The sequence below is a fragment of the Protomyctophum bolini genome, assembly GCF_963924005.1.
Source record: "Protomyctophum bolini genome assembly, chromosome: 16".
NCBI classification, from domain to species: domain Eukaryota; kingdom Metazoa; phylum Chordata; class Actinopteri; order Myctophiformes; family Myctophidae; genus Protomyctophum; species Protomyctophum bolini.
The window spans coordinates 1,290,453-1,307,952 of record NC_137877.1 but is presented as its reverse complement, the minus strand read 5'-3'; the positions used below and the strand labels follow the sequence as shown (position 1 = coordinate 1,307,952).

The following is a 17,500-nucleotide window of genomic DNA, read 5'->3' as shown; positions in this document are numbered from 1 at the left end:
CCTCACATCCGAACAACGGGATTTGGGTAGGAAATCAGCCGTTTTCCTTCAAGACAAAACACGACTCATACATTTGTCAGGTTGTTTTTCTTCTTTACATTAGCGTAAATACAACACGTCTAAAAAGGGGGAAATGGACAGACCCTGAAGAAAAGCAAAGGCTTCGCAACTCCCTTTAGTAACGCTGTATGTCCTGCTGTAATAATGCATAATGTAATCCTGCTGTGATTGTAAATAAATACGTGGAGCAAAATCACAAAAGTGAGGTTTTTTGCTTTTCTGTTAGTTTACAGTTTGGCTCGGCACCGAGATCGGAGGATGTTGCGCTGTTCTATTTCATTTTGAAAATGGACAGACCGACCCACCTCCTCATCAACATCCTCTCCTTCCTCTTCGTTCTCAAGCTTGGGGGAGGAAAGCAGCACCAACACACAGCCAAGTGTTACATGGACTTTACTGTACATACTGTAGTTTACTCTATACTGTAAATACTGTAGTTTACTGTAGTTTACTCTATACAATACATAGTGTAGTATACTGTAGTTTACTCTATACAATACATACTGTAGTTTACTGTAGTTTACTCTATACAATACATACTGTAGTTTACTCTATACTGTACATAGTGTAGTACATGGGAAGGGACACTACAGGGCTGTTTAGAATATATAGGGACTAGGGTCTAGGGATTAGGGACTAGGGACTAGGGCCTAGGGTCTAGGGACTAGGGATTAGGGGCTAGGGATTAGGGGCTAGGGACTAGGGTATAGAGACTAGGGATTAGGGACTAGGGTCTAGGGACTAGGGTCTAGGGACTAGGGGGACTAGTGGACCAGACCTACCCTCTCCTCCTCATCAGTGAACTGAACAGAAAAACACAACACACAACACAAAAGTTTTTCAAAAGAATTTGATTAAAAAAACACATCAGACCAGTCTGAAGTGAGCGGTGCTGCACTGTACTATACTGTACTGTAGGCCTATACTGTACAAGCCCTCGTTCTATAGGTTGGTGTCTAATCAGAGGCTCTCATATTCACACTTCATGTTCTCACACACACCGCCGACGGCAGAGAAACCATCGCGAGGCTCACCGGGAGCAGTTATTTAAGCAATATTACACGAGAGGGTGTGGGTTAACGTGATTATTGCCACGACAGGGATGCGGTCAGGAACGAGACGGAGTCGAGTTCCGCAAGCGTCACTGAAGTGGCAATAATCACGTTAAAAACCACACCCTCGAGTGTAATATTGCAATTCTACCAGTTACCCTTAAAACTATTAAAATCGCTGAAAGAATATATTTTTTAATGACAGATGTAGTCACTACGACCACAACCTTCACAAGAAACTAGCTAGCCTAGCCCCCGAGTTTGCTAGCGCTCTGGGAGAACAGAGCAGCTGAATTCTTTGTTTTGATTAGGTGGTGAATGGTGCTGTTTTAACCCACGGCTAGAAGGCTGTTTCAACCAATCAGATTGCTTCCTCGAAACGACCTGTGGTAGAATGCCGCTTCGCTTGTCTTGCTCAAGGACACGTCGGGGATCAAACACCGGCCGAGGCAACCGTCACTAATTGACCAACATGACGAAGACACTCTTATCACTGCACGACAGCTCATCACATCCTGTGACAGCTGACAGGAAATGTACGCTCCCCCCTCGGTTTGGCCAGACATGACAGAGGAAGTCCTATTTGATTTGCATAAAATGAATTCAATCAACATTAGATTACATGTGTGACTCACTTCATGCATGCTCATACCCTCTATTAGCAGTGTAATAATATGTTATATCAGGTTGGATTACTTTATCAAATCACACTGTGTGAAAAGTGTTGCATAATATTATACACAAGACTGGAAAGCATGTACGGTTTAGCCTGGGAGTAACTTCGTGTGTGTGTGTGTGTGTGTGTGTGTGTGTGTGTGTGTTTGAATAGACAATGACGTGTGTGTGTGTGTGTGTGTGTGCGTGTGCACGTGCATGTGTGTTTCAGCTCACCTGCTTGGCTCGCATGGACTCGTGTGTGTGTGTGTGCGCGCGAGCGTGTGTGTGTGTGTGTGTGTGTGTGTGTGTGTGTGTGTGTGTGTGTGTTACTCACCCTCCGTGCTCCCATGGACTCAAACATCTTCTCCAATAAGACCCTCATCTGCTGAATGTTGTTCATCAGAACACATGGCTACAGGAGACAGGGGGGGCGGGGGCATTAAACTCATTCTGTGCTAAAAACGACATTGAACGACTTAGTGCAGCATCGCTAGTATCATTCTCACAGTACGTTTAAACAGCGGTTAAATAAAATCTAAATCAGTTATTCCTTCAGTGGATCAATCTTTCAGTTGGTAACTAACTGTACACAGACTGTATTTAGTTGGTAACTAACTGTACACAAACAGACTCACAATCTTCTCCTTCTCGCAGTAGGAGGGGAAGCTCTTGGCCAGCAGAGAGCAGTATTGCAGCAGGACCTTGGAGATGGTCTGAGGAGACACGACAAAATACAGTTTACATTCTGCTGGTCTGTGGCTCAGATATTAAACATTCTGCTGGTCTGTGGCTCAGATATTAAACATTCTGCTGGTCTGTGGCTCAGATATTAAACATTCTGCTGGTCTGTGGCTCAGATATTAAACATTCTGCTGGTCTGTGGCTCAGATATTAAACATTCTGTGGCTCAGATATTAAAACACTATCAGTGCTGGAAGTGCTTCAAAATAGAAGCTCTGGGTGGCCAGGGGGGGTTTTCTCAGCGCTTTTACTCTGAAAGCCATGACCCGGAAACAATCTACTAAAAAAAGTTGACTTTACATTGCTATAGCTTACATTTCGATCATTTTAATTTATACGATATATATGATCCAAAAAGCGTTCATATTTTGTGGGAGAGAGACGGACGAGGAGCAAGAAATGAAGCGCCAGCATATCGATCCGTTCAACACCACGGAGAGCGCCCTGGATTAGCAGAGACGAGTCATTCTTTCCGCCGCGCTAACATGTAAGTCAACGGTAGGCTAATATTAGCCCAGAGCGTTATAGCATACGGCAGCCGAAAGGCCCAAAAATTCTGAATATTCTTATCTCGCCCCGTATCATTGAGGATGCGCTATAGGACGTCTGAGGACGTCTAAAGGTACAGCTCGGTTCGAATCCCTAAGACGTTTCTAAGCGTCCTATGTACAGATTGTGTAGTGGGGGGGGGGAAGGAGGGGGGAGGAGGGGGAGGGGCCTCACCGTGGCGAAGCGGCGGTTGTAGCGGGTGACCACGGCGGGGTCAGGACACTCCAGCTTCTTGATGATCTCAAAGCTCTGGTTGAGCTGAGTGAAGATGTCCACCACGGAGGAGGAGAACAGAGCATGCTCCGACGTGGGCTGGAACTGGAGAGGAGGAGGAGGAGGGGGGGTTAGGAAGCAGCTCCGCTACGGGCTCATGGGCACGCACGCACGCACGCACGCACGCACGCACGCACGCACGCACGCACACACGCACGCACACACACACACACACGCACGCACGCACACACACACAGCTGTGCTTAACCCATTCTGACCTGAGATCAGATTCTAAAAATGTCTTCTATGTGTCAGTCGCTCTTCGATTAAAAAAAAAGAAAAACAGATCTACAAGCTCGTAGCGCGCCACCGAGTGGCGCGCTACGAGCTTGTAGGTCTGCTATTTTTCAATAGCTAAAGCATAGCAGGATGCTAACACCAAAAGGGGTTCCCGCCCAAAATAGGTTAATAAGGGCTAGCACCCCTCAGAACGTCAACTAATGTCCGCTCTATCAGGACGGACGGACGGACGGACGGACAGACAGACAGACAGACAGACAGACAGACGGACAGACGGACAGACGGACAGACGGACAGACGGACAGACAGACAGACGGACGGACGGACGGACGGACGGACGGACGGACGGACGGACGGACGGACGGACGGACGGACGGACGGACGGACGGACGGACGGACGGACGGACGGACAGACAGACAGACAGACAGACAGCATTGGGACGTGACCTGTGTAGTTAAGGTAAGGTTAAGGTAAGGTTTAAGGTCCTGTGTAGTTTAAGGTAAGGTTAAGGTAAGGTTTAAGGTCCTGTGTAGTTTAAGGTAAGGTTAAGGTAAGGTTTAAGGTCCTGTGTAGTTTAAGGTAAGGTTAAGGTAAGGTTTAAGGTCCTGTGTAGTTTAAGGTAAGGTTAAGGTAAGGTTTAAGGTCCTGTGTAGTTTAAGGTAAGGTTAAGGTAAGGTTTAAGGTCCTGTGTAGTTTAAGGTAAGGTTAAGGTAAGGTTTAAGGTCCTGTGTAGTTTAAGGTAAGGTTAAGGTAAGGTTTAAGGTCCTGTGTAGTTTATGGTTGCTCCAACAGTAGTGGCAATATTCCATTCAACTTTAACTACTAGTTGTGCCTTAAACGGTGGTGGTGCAACACACTTTAGTAAGCCACTAGTTACAAACTAACTAGTAGTTAGTGAGCCTCTATGATATGATATGATATGAACTTTATTTGTATAGCGCTTTTCAAAACATAGTTCCAAAGTGCTGCACAGAACAGGATTAAAACAAGAAGAAACAGACAGTAACAAGATTATAATGGCAAACAAAACAAAATCAAACATACATGTACAAATTGGCTAATTAAGTAGTTAAAAAATACTCTGTATAAAGGTGAGTTTTTAGACGAGACTTGAAAATGGGGACGGATGGGGCTACCCTAATGTGCACTGGCAGTGCATTCCACAGTTTGGGAGCTCGGGCGGAAAAAGCCCGGTTACCCCGGGTGACTAGATTGGTATGGGGGACAGCCAGGAGAGCCTTATCCGAGGATCTAAGGCAGGGGTGCCCACACTTTTTTGACTTGAGGTCTACTTTTAAAATTGCCAGCTCAAGGTGATCTACCAACCCAAAAAATATTATCCCATTGCTTAAAATAAATAACATTAAGGCATTAGGACTGTTTCAAAATCAATTCTATTTATTCACCTTTTCAGTTACCCCACATTGCAAAGAAGAGATTGTTTTGTTAAAGTTACTCTTTGTAATAACGTCAATCAATTTCAATTTGTAATAACATATTGCTCATAAAATTTTACAAATATTAAAAGTATCACACATAAAAAGCATACACAATCACATGAAGGAATAATGCACCACTCAACTCAACCAGAGCAGAACTCCCACCACAGGACTCTGGCAATCAATTAATACAGTTGCAACCACTATATTAATGGAAAGTATTTCATACAATTTAAGTTAAAAAAATCTGAACTATCCCTTTAATCAGATGACTGCTTGCAGCCTTGCACTGAATGGAGTCCGTCAGCGCTGCGTAATCCGGACAGTCACTGCTGACAGTTAGTCTTAAACAGGCCTCCAAATGATCGTCCGTCAACGTGGAACGATATTTGGACTTAATTATCTTCATGTGGGAAAACGCTGATTCACATAAATATGTGGAGCCAAATAACGCTGTGAGCGAGGCTGCACAAGTCCTGATGTTTGGATACTTTTCCTTCACGAGTAAGCTCCAAAACTCTCCATCGCGGGCGCGCAACTTTAACTGTATCACTGTATCAGCCTGCAGTGCCATGATCTCATTCTCCAACGCAGAAGAGTTCATGTTAAAAAGTGTTGCTATTTTCGAGGCAATGGAATCAACATCAGCTTCTGAATGGGAAGCACATGATGTAGCGATGGGCTCGAGTAAGGCAAACGCAGTTGGACTTGGAATGTGACATCGTGAAAAAATAATCTTCTTCCCACTCTGCATGGAAGTGATATGTTTTAGGCTTCATTGCCGCGCGCATCTTGCTATATGAACAATGATGGATAGATATCCTTTTAATTTGTTTGTTTAACAACAGAACAGACCCGACGTTCGCCACACTTGAAAACAAGGCACTGCATTGTGGGGGGTTTTTAAGCCGTCGCCGCGCCGTCGCCTGCCCGAGGCGAGGATTGTTTTTTTTGTTTTTTTTCATGTCAGGGCCAAGCGGTCTACCTGCGCAGCGCTTGCGATCGACTGGTCGACCGCGATCGACGTAATGGGCACCCCTGATCTAAGGGTACGCACAGAGTTAGGGAGGGATAACATTTCACGGATGTAACTAGGGGCCAGCCCATTTAGGGCTTTGAACGTGATTAAAATAATTTTAAAATCACATCTGGTGCTCACTGGCAGCCAGTGCAGATCTGCTAAAATTGGTGTGATATGGTCTCGTTTTTTGGTGTTGGTCAGTAGTCGAGCGGCAGAGTTTTGTATGAGTTGTAGGCGGGAAGTAGTTTTCTTTGGGAGGCCGGAGTATATGGAGTTACAGTAATCGAGGCGTGATGAGATGAGGGCGTGAATGACGGTTTCGAGATCCGGGGCTGAGAGGAATGGCTTGATTTTGGCTATGTTCCTTAACTGGAAGTAGCAGGATTGGACGACTGTTGTTACTTGTTTTTTGAATGAGAGGTCAGAATCGAAAATCACCCCCAGGTTACGGGCTGCAGGAGTAATATTGGTGGAGAAGGAACCGAGTCTAGTAAGGACTCCACTCCCTAACTTAGGACAGAACTTACGTTCTGGTGTTGCCTGTCTGTGTTTATTTCTCTCCATGAATATGCCCAAATATGGAGGAATGATGTCATATATCCAATTGGCCACTCATTGTGTGAAATCATTAGCTATCCTACAAGATGACGTAATCATGCAATGACATCACAACCATATCATTGTTGTTTATAAATAATTGTCCGATACTCTAAACATCAGTTAGTGACTTGCAACAAGGAAACCTGAGCTGCCTTCATCCTAACAAGTTAGTCTCTAAGTTAGTTTCAACACTCATTTGCGGTGGAGCTGCTGTGTGAAATGTTTCACTGGACGATACATCTGGAAGGAGAACATAGGAAGGACCAGGCTGCTGCTGTGGTGGTCGGACACGAGATCTACTGCTTTGGAGGAGACGTAAACCAGAGGAGACGAGATCACATTGAAGTACACGTCTTCAATACAGCGTCTTTATGCTGGAGGAAGTTGACCCCAGGGACCCCTGGAACAGGAGAACCTCACCTTGAGGGTCCCTCCAGACGCTGGAAACACACAGCTGTGCTGATTGGAGATACTGTCTACCTCTGGGGAGGGAGGACTAACCAAGGTTATAATAACTGCAATGTCCTTTATGCATTTGATGTCGACGCCCACACATGGTTCAAACCACAGGTTTCTGGGACCGTTCCAGAGGGGCGGAACTACCACTCAGCCTGTGTCTTGGGGAAGGTCATGTTTATCCATGGAGGATTGACCCAGACTGGACGCACTAATGACATCTACAAGTTGGACTCCACCACAATGGTCTGGACTTTAATCAACACCAGAGGAACTCCACCTCCTGTTTCATACCGTCACTCTGCCACCATCATCGGGACAAAGATGTTTGTATTTGGGGGCTATGGGTGGGGTCAGTACTACAACACCATCAGAGTGTTTGACACAGAGACCAACCACTGGATGAGCACACCTTCTACACATCCTCTTCCAGAAGGACGCTGTGGTCATTCAGCCTTTACCTACAATGGAGAGCTGTACATATTTGGTGGCCGTAATTATGTCCATTACTTCAATGATCTGTGGATATTCAACCCACAGACCTCCTCCTGGAAGAAGGTTGAGCCCAAGGGGAAACGCCCACATAACATGATGAATATGTGCTGTTGCATGCTGGGAGATCGTGTCATCCTCTTTGGAGGAGACAACAGACCAGGTGACCTGTATGTCTTAGACTTCAGTCCTAGCCTCAAGACATTATGCAAGCTGTCAGTTATTCAGTACGGTCTGGATCAGTCTGGACTCACACACGACATCAGGTGGGAACTGGCAGCCATGACTGGCAACAGCGCGATTGGACCGAGTTGCATTGGCAGCCATAGAACATTCTTATCCCGGGGCTAAAAGCGGATGTGACATTTCTGGGCGTTCCTGTCTAGCGTGGTGTCGGTCTATGTTTAGCTCCCTCCGTAGCCTCATACTGTACATACTGTACGTACACATACGGTGAGAGCAGAAGAGTGACAAAGTGTTGCTTCTCAAGGACATAGAGAACCAGGAACAAGTCAAAAGGTCATTGGCCAGCCCCTAGAGGGCGCTAAACAGCACTGAGGGAATGTCAGCATATTAGAAACAATTTTTTTTCCCCCATCGGGCTCTAGCCACTCCCATGCTCAGCTTTGATTGGTTGTGAGCACCCCATATCGATGATTTGATTGGCTGAGAACCCTATATCGATGATTTGATTGGCCGAGCACCACGGGACAGACAGACAGACAGACAGACAGACAGACAGACAGACAGACAGACAGACAGACAGACAGACAGACAGACAGACAGACAGTCTCACCCCCTCTCTCTTGTCTCTCTCCAGAGCTCCGTTCATGAACTCCATCGACACGTCTTCGTTCTCAGCCAGCCAGGCCAGAACGAACTGCAGGAACCACCTGATGGAGAGAGAGAATGAACCCTGCCCCCTTTCTGAAACCAGCTCCTCGCCACTCGCCCTACACACTTGCCCTCGATATGCGCGTTCACGCGAGGCTGCGCCATATTAAGTGTCGTCCGAAACCAAGCAGCCTTGAGTGGAAGTGGCTTATAAAGCCCTCAAGAGCGAGTCCGTGCCGATCTAGACTCGATTGCCTTGTGCAGCCCTGCTCTCTGTCCGCATGGAAACCGCAACCTACAAATGGAAGTACCACCACAAATAAATGATAAATAAAAAAATCTTCATCTGATGCAGAATAGACAACGCTCCAGCTGATGTTCACAAGGGCTCTTTATTTACCCCACCGTGAAAAACTAAAAATGAAACCACACAAACAAAACAACTTTTAACACAATGATTTATAAACACCATGGATGTATATGACATGTCATTTTTGACAGTCACGCTGTATTTCCTTTTTCCATATGAATGAAATCCACATGTCACACAAACATACACGATGCAATGCAATATAACTGTAGGCCTACAAACAAAATAAAAGGTAACACAATTGCATGATGGTAACCATGGCAACAAATGGTGTCCGTTTCCTGTTTCTGCACAAGGAGGGCGAGTGTATTTCCAAACAGTTTTTTATACCCAGCACCCTAATCAAGGGAACTTGATTCAGCTGGAGGGGCACTTCCTGACGAGGGAACCTCCCGAGAGCACTTCAAGTCAAGGGACTGGTTTCAGAAAGGGCCCTGGTCTCTATACTGCCTCCCCCTGGCCTGGAGGGGAGAGGAACTGGTCTCTATACTGCCTCCCCCTGGCCTGGAGGGGAGAGGAACTGGTCTCTATACTGCCTCCCCCTGGCCTGGAGGGGAAAGGAACTGGTCTCTATACTGCCTCCCCCTGGCCAGCCGGGGGCGCCTGATGGAGGGGAAAGGAACTGGTCTCTATACTGCCTCCCCCTGGCCAGCCGGGGCGCCTGATGGAGGGGAAAGGAACTGGTCTCTATACTGCCTCCCCCTGGCCAGCCGGGGCGCCTGATGGAGGGGAATGGAACTGGTTGGAATAACGTGTTCCTTTCACGTGCTACGTCCAACCAGGTAAACTCCCCCCTGTCAGGTGTAAAGGAGCAACTTGGACACTCAGGCATGAAGGAAGCATGAGTTCAAGTCCGTTGCTCTCCCCAGGTTGGCGGAGGGTGTATATAGAGCCCAGGATCACAGTCGATAATTGACCCGGGGGTGAAAGGGGGGAGAGGGGAGCACAAAGAACAGCAATAAGCATGAAAGAAAGGTGTGTGTGTGTGTGTGTGTGTGTGTGTGTGTGTGTGTGTGTGTACGTATACACATATATATATGCAAAAAAGCTGGCTAAATACTGTTCTGTCTCAGCTACTATGGGCAGTCTGTCTGTCTGGAGAAGGCGTTGTTTCATTTATCCCTAGGTGGCTTAAAAAACCCAAACAAACATCCTGTCTGGTAGTATCAAGTAATAGTATGTCAACAATGTGCTATATATATATATATATATATATATATATATATATATATATATTTATTCTTTCTTCTTTTCCCTCCCTGTGTGTTAAGCATGTGCAGCAGCTATATCTGGTTGGACCATATAATGTGTAACCTAATTCTGATCAGTGTTTGGGTCTATTGTATTACGCCCCTTTCAAATTCCTTTTCAAATTCAAATGTGTGTGTGTGTGTGTGTGTGTGTGTGTGTGTGTGTGTGTGTGCGTGTGTGCGTGTGCGTGCGTGCGTCTTACGCAGCATACTCCGGCACAGTGTCGTTGAAGCCCGGCAGGTCTCTGACGTATTCGTTGTAAAGCCACTTCACCTTGAAGTGCAGGTTCATGTAGTCGGCCGTCCTGCACAGCTTCTGCTTCTCGTGCTCTGTGGGCGGGCGCACACACACACACACACACACGCACACACACGCATGCACACGCACGCACACACACACGCACACACACACACACACACACACACACACACACGCACACACACGCATGCACACACGCACGCACACACACACACACACACACACACACACACAGTAAGCACCAGGTTTTTTCCATGCAGCTGTTGCAGGGTCAGAGTTATGATACAATGTGGCAGATCAGGTTTATTAGATCTCACCTCATTTTTCAGAAAATGAAGAAAGTTTTATCATACTAAAATTCAGCGAATGTCTGAATGTCTGAATGTCCCTGACAGCGCTTTATCTCAACATTGGCTGGCCCAATCACTCCCACTTTTCACACAGGCATGGACCATAATTATATGGAGGTCTTAATGGAGCCCTTTTTCCAATTTGACACATTAATGATTTATAATGAATTTATTAGTGGATTAAAAAATGCAACAATGGGTATTGTACTGTCAATATGACATTAATATGAATGCAAAGTAGCGGTCCATGTGTGGACAGGCTACCTGTCGCCGTTGTGCATGGTGAGATGTGTGCAAACCGTGTAGTTTATCAGGAGAAGAATACCAAAGGATGCAAGATTTATTAGTGAATTAAAAACGCACCCGGCCGCAGTACCCCCCCACGGCCACAAGAGGGGGGCAAATATCTCACAACGGGTAAGGGCTAGTATGTTTAAATAAAGCAATACTGCCTCATCAAAGTTGGTGTTGTAATGCGTGAGAGGGGGGGGGGGGGGGAGGGGGGGGGAGGTGGTGGAGTTTGAGGGTCCAATGGAGTTAAGAGGTTTTGTCCAAAGCGGTTTTTTTAACTACTTTATCCATTGGTTCAATATTTCCTGAAACAACACACAGACGTAAAGGGTGTTCAATAGCACTGATTTATGAAACAACACACAGACGTAAAGGGTGTTCAATAGAACTGATTTATGAAACAACACACAGACGTAAAGGGTGTTCAATAGAACTGATTTATGAAACAACACACAGACCTAAAGGGTGTTCAATAGCACTGATTTATAGAACAACACACAGACGTAAAGGGTGTTCAATAGCACTGATTTATGAAACGACACACAGACGTAAAGGGTGTTCAATAGAACTGATTTATGAAACGACACACAGACGTAAAGGGTGTTCAATAGCACTGATTTATGAAACAACACACAGACGTAAAGGGTGTTCAATATAGCACTGATTTATGAAACAACACACAGACGTAAAGGGTGTTCAATAGCACTGATTTATGAAACAACACACAGACGTAAAGGGTGTTCAATATAGCACTGATTTATGAAACAACACACAGACGTAAAGGGTGTTCAATAGCACTGATTTATGAAACAACACACAGACGTAAAGGGTGTTCAATATAGCACTGATTTATGAAACAACACACAGACGTAAAGGGTGTTCAATAGCACTGATTTATGGAACAACACACAGACGTAAAGGGTGTTCAATAGCACTGATTTATGAAACAACACACAGACGTAAAGGGTGTTCAATAGCACTGATTTATGAAACAACACACAGACGTAAAGGGTGATCAATATAGCACTGATTTATGGAACAACACACAGACTTAAAGGGTGTTCAATATAGCACTGATTTATGAAACAACACACAGACGTAAAGGGTGATCAATATAGCACTGATTTATGGAACAACACACAGACGTAAAGGGTGTTAAATAGCACTGATTTATGAAACAACACACAGACGTAAAGGGTGTTCAATAGCACTGATTTATGAAACAACACACAGACGTAAAGGGTGATCAATATAGCACTGATTTATGGAACAACACACAGACGTAAAGGGTGTTCAATATAGCACTGATTTATGAAACAACACACAGACGTAAAGGGTGATCAATATAGCACTGATTTATGAAACAACACACAGACGTAAAGGGTGATCAATATAGCACTGATTTATGAACAACACACAGACGTAAAGGGTGATCAATATAGCACTGATTATGGAACAACACACAGACGTAAAGGGTGTTAAATAGCACTGATTTATGGAACAACACACAGACGTAAAGGGTGTTAAATAGCACTGATTTTATGGAACAACACACAGACGTAAAGGGTGTTAAATAGCACTGATTTATGCAAAAAAAAAAATATAATAATAATAAGAAAAATGGAGGTTAGGAGCTTTCCTCCCAACAGCAACGACATCTTGACTACTGTCTGGCCTCGACAGCCCAGATATCCACACAGAAAAGTCCTGTCCGGTTGCATTAAACAGACATTAAACAATGTTAACACATTTTGTACATAATACGTCCTGAAACGTCATAAGGATTGGAACCGAGAGGTGCCTTAGACGTCTGTGGACGTCCTAGCGACGTCCAAACGACGCGGGGCGAGATAATAATATTCAGAATAATTACTTCTTTTTTTTTTTGGCATTTCGCTTTTCGCTTGCCGTATGCTAACGCTCTGTGAAACTATTAGCTTGTCATTGACTCCCATGTTAGCGCGGCGGAAAGAATGACTCGTATCTCCTCATCCAGGGCGCTCTCCGTGGTGATGAATGGATCGATATGCTGGCGCTGCGTTTCTGCTCCTCATCCGTTCTCCCGCAAAATATGAACTCTTTTTGTAGCGTATATAAATATATTAAGATGATCGGAGATTGTGATGGCACTTTGTCAGTCAACTTTTTTAAGAAAGTATTTCTGGTTCATGGCTTTCAAAATGGAAGCGATCACTACTCTGGCGATTACTCCGGCGCAAGCAACGCCTTTATTTTGATGCAGTTCCGGTACTAAATGTGTTAAACAATGTTAAACTCTCTTTGCCTGTTGCTTTGCCACTCGATGGGCCGTTCACTTTAAGCAATGCGCATAACCCTCTATTGTACTGTTTCAACATCAGCATTACTTAACCCATTCTGACCGGGAACCCATTTTGGTGTTCAGCATCATGTTATGCTTTAGCTATTGAAAAATAGCAGATCTACAAGCTCATATTGCGCCACCGAGTGGCGCGATACGAGCTTGTAGGTCTGCTATTTTTTTTTAAATCGAAGAACGACTGACATTTTTTAGAATCTGATCTCAGGTCAGAATGGGTTAATCAGACCAGTGTGTGTCCAGTGGAAACCTCGTATGAATCTGATCTCAGGTCAGAATGGGTTAATTTACAAGAAGTCGACACAAATAAGAGAATGTAGAAGAATTGTTATTCTGGTCAACGTTTGCCTCTTATATCTCCTAACCCATTCTGACCTGAGATCAGATTCATACGAGGTTTCCACTGGACACACACTGGTCTGATTAACCCATTCTGACCTGAGATCAGATTCTAAAAAAATGTCAGTCGTTCTTCGATTTTTCTAAAATAGCAGACCTACAAGCTCGTATCGCGCCACTCGGTGGCGCGATATGAGCTTGTAGATCTGCTATTTTTCAATAGGTAAAGCATAACATGATGCTAACACCAAAATGGGTGCCCGGTCAGAATGGGTTAATGGTACCAACATCAATCAATACAACATGGAATTGTGGACAAAGATCTTATCCAACAAAAGGTTCTTTAGTTTATAGGTCTATAAATGTCATCAAATGGTGGTTCCGTGGCTCAAATGTCGAATAAATATGAAATGAATCCATGTGAAAATGGTCGAAAACCAAGAGAGATAAAACACGTAATGCACTCTCAAAATGAAATCAAACCTCAATCACACACACACACACACACACACACACACACACACACACACACACACACCACACACACACACACACACACACACACACACACACACACACACACACACACACACACACACACACACACACACACACACACACACACACACACACACACACACACACACACACACTTCTGAGTTCTTACCGCCAAGAAAGTGTAATCTGCGGATGTGGAATGTAGCGGGAACTGAGATGACAACAGAGCAGAAGAGACAATGATGGGAAACACAGGAAGGAACGGAGATGGAAACGGGGACGAGGATGAGATGAAACCAGAGCCATTTAACATGCAGAAACAAAGAGTGTGTGTGTGTGTGTGTGTGTGTGTGTGTGTGTGTGATTTAACATGCATAAGCAAAGAACCAAAACAGTGGAGGTGGGCTGTGTCTTTGATCTGTACATGGACCAGGCATTCCAAGATAAACATTCTAAGTACCAACCTATTACTTGGAAGCATAACAAACCTATGGGGTATCGCTGTAGATTTTCCATACTGATATTCGGAAGCCTGGGCCGTGTGCATAAACTGACCATTGAGTGGCCCTAAGAAAAGCTGGTCATGACAAAAAGCAAAGCCAAACAACTTGCCAAATACTGAGCTCTGTTTGGGCTGTTATAGGCAGTTTGTCTGTGTGGAGGAGGAGGAGGGTGCCATGTGTTATCCTTAAGTGAACATGAACTGTCAACCCCGTTATATTTGTTTCCTTTTATTTTCCTTTTATTCCTTTAAATTAATTGTAATTTGTGGATTCAAATAAAGAAATAGAAATGTGTGCGTGCATGCGTATTAGGGCTGCAACTAACGATTAATTTCATAATCGGTTCATCGGCCGATTATTTAAACGATGAATCGATTAATCGGATTATGGCACCTTTTTGCAATTACTTAAAAAAATTAGGCTTCAAGTTATTTTAGGCATGTTGTATACTAACAATAAAGATAATAAAAATGAATACTCCTTCAAAATTAATATGTTACCCCCTGTTTTTTATCCAATTTGATTTCATTGCCATTCCTACTTGTAATGATACTGTAATCTGTAATGTTGACCGTGTATAGGCTGACTGTCTTTCTTTCCATTTCTATCTCTGGGACCCCAATTTTTATATTTTAATTTCTATTGTAAAATCAATGTTGAGTCCATTTGGTTCCATTTTTGTACTCTGTTATAGACCCTTTACCCCCTAAGCACCCCCTGCCCCACAAACCTAACTGTGAAGAAAAATATTCATGGATAAATCAAATATATGAAAGACAGAATTGACTTACTTTTATATAAATTCATTACTATAAAATCATACTTTTTATTTTTGCAATGCTGACTTTTAGTGCCGCTCCGTTCTACCGTTAAGACATGCTCCTGCCCAGCGCACAGTACAGTCAAACAGCCCCCTCCCTCCTGAGCCTGGGGAGCGGAGGGGGGGAGTCCTCTCATCCCGCAATGCTCACAGTCACATACGGCACGCTCAGTACAAGTCTGTCACTGTGACTTCTGTCCCCACGCTGTGTTCTTAACTTCTTTAACAGGTCGCTCGTATTTCTTTATGTAAGATAAAGAATCCGATGAACACGGAGAGCCAAAGAGGACTTGTTTCTGTTCCTCATGTTAGCTGATAGCTGCTATATCAACAGTAAACACAACCTTGCTAGGCGCTAGCAAGCTAACGTTTGCAACAGGATCGTTGCGGTGTGCTCTGGTCACGTTCAAGACAATCTTGTGTTGTGTTTATACGACCCGTTGCATATTGTTCGTTCAGCCTAGTGCCGTTACTGAACGGTAAAAAGAAAGCAGCTTTATGTTACATTTTAATGTTGGAAAACACCCGCGATAATAATCGCTAAGATAATTCGTTGGCAACGAATTCAATTATCAGATTTTAATCGATTTAATCGATTCGTTGTTGCAGCCTTAATGCGTATAGGACTTTATTCGACAGCAAACTCACCACAATTCTCTGTAACTACATATTTTCTACGTACTATTAATAATAAGGGCGGAGTATGTTGCATTATATTTAACAAAGAGCTCTAGAGGGCATATGAACAACTTAAAGAGCTGCTCACTGAGAGAGCTGCTCACTGAGAGAGCTGCTCACTGAGAGAGCTGCTCACTGAAAGAGCTGCTCACTGAGAGAGGAGCTCACTGAGAGAGCTGCTCACTGAGAGAGCTGCTCACTGAAAGAGCTGCTCACTGAGAGAGCTGCCTCACTGAGAGAGCTGCTCACTAAAAGAGCTGCTCACTGAGAGAGCTGCTCACTGAGAGAGCTGCTCACTGAAAGAGCTGCTCACTGAGAGAGGAGCTGCTCACTGAGAGAGCTGCTCACTGAGAGAGCTGCTCACTGAGAGAGCTGAGCTGCTCACTGAAAGAGCTGAGCTGTTCAGCGATGATCCTGGGTTACCACAGGCTTGTTTTCATTGACATTAGAATGATCATGAACGGAATTACAATTCAACCTACCGTACCAACCCCTGCATAATTATCTTTGTCCTGCATATCTTTGTCCTGCCATATCTTTTTGTCCTTTGCATACAGTATAGGCTGTGCTGGACAGTCTGTGCACTTTCCCTAAGATTAATTGACTATACTCGTTCTAAATTAATCAGCCAATGACGGCAAACCAAGGCTCTTTGCAAATGAGAGGTCATTTTCACTGAGTGCCTTCAGTTTGATAGTAAAGCAGCAGGAAATGTCTCTCCCTCTCTCCCTCTCCCTCTCCCTCTCCCTCTCCCTCTCCCTCTCCCTCTCCCTCTCTCTCTCTCTCCTGTCTCTCTCTCCCTCTCCCTCTCCCTCTCCCTCTCTCCCCTCTCTCTCTCTCTCTCTCTCTCTCTCTCTCCTTTATACAATTTAGGCATTTATCAGAGGCTCTTAATCCAGAGCGATTTACAGTAAGCAAGAACAACACACAGGAGAATGTTCTGTACAATTAAATACAAGTATATACGCCTATAGAACGCTGCTGTATGTCTACACAATATGCATCTACAGTATAAGAATGCTACTGTATGTCTACACAATATGCGTCTATGGGGGGTACGGCAAGTTTAGGTGGAGTCTGACGAGGTGGGTTTACAGACTAATATATACTATAAACTATCTACTGTCAGCTCACTATCTAATATAAATGATAAACTGTATACAATCTACTGTCAGCTCACTACTGTATATCAACAGGACTGTATTGGTTACCGTTGTTCCAGTGGAAGCAATGAATCTTTTTCCAACACTGTTCAAACAGAAAGGACAATGACATGAATACATGAGTGATCGGGAGATAGGCTCTCACGCACACACACACACTCACTATCAGTCGCCACGCACGCCACGCACAACACACACAAATAGACGCACACGCACTCTCACTCAC

At 44.5% G+C, this 17,500-nt stretch overlaps 1 protein-coding gene across 1 annotated transcript in view; it reads right to left on the bottom strand.

The window, feature by feature from the left end:
- The window catches only part of LOC308330371 (protein unc-13 homolog B-like), a gene marked incomplete at both ends in the record, with an annotated part of 61,113 nt that overhangs the window by 28,738 nt on the left and 14,875 nt on the right, over positions 1 to 17,500 (bottom strand). The window contains 5 exons of the mRNA XM_080785217.1: positions 2,104 to 2,181; positions 2,405 to 2,482; positions 3,234 to 3,377; positions 8,378 to 8,474; positions 10,239 to 10,365. Of these exons, the coding sequence (XP_080641343.1) occupies positions 2,104 to 2,181; positions 2,405 to 2,482; positions 3,234 to 3,377; positions 8,378 to 8,474; positions 10,239 to 10,365 (524 nt within the window). The remainder of the gene's footprint in view (positions 1 to 2,103; positions 2,182 to 2,404; positions 2,483 to 3,233; positions 3,378 to 8,377; positions 8,475 to 10,238; positions 10,366 to 17,500) is intronic.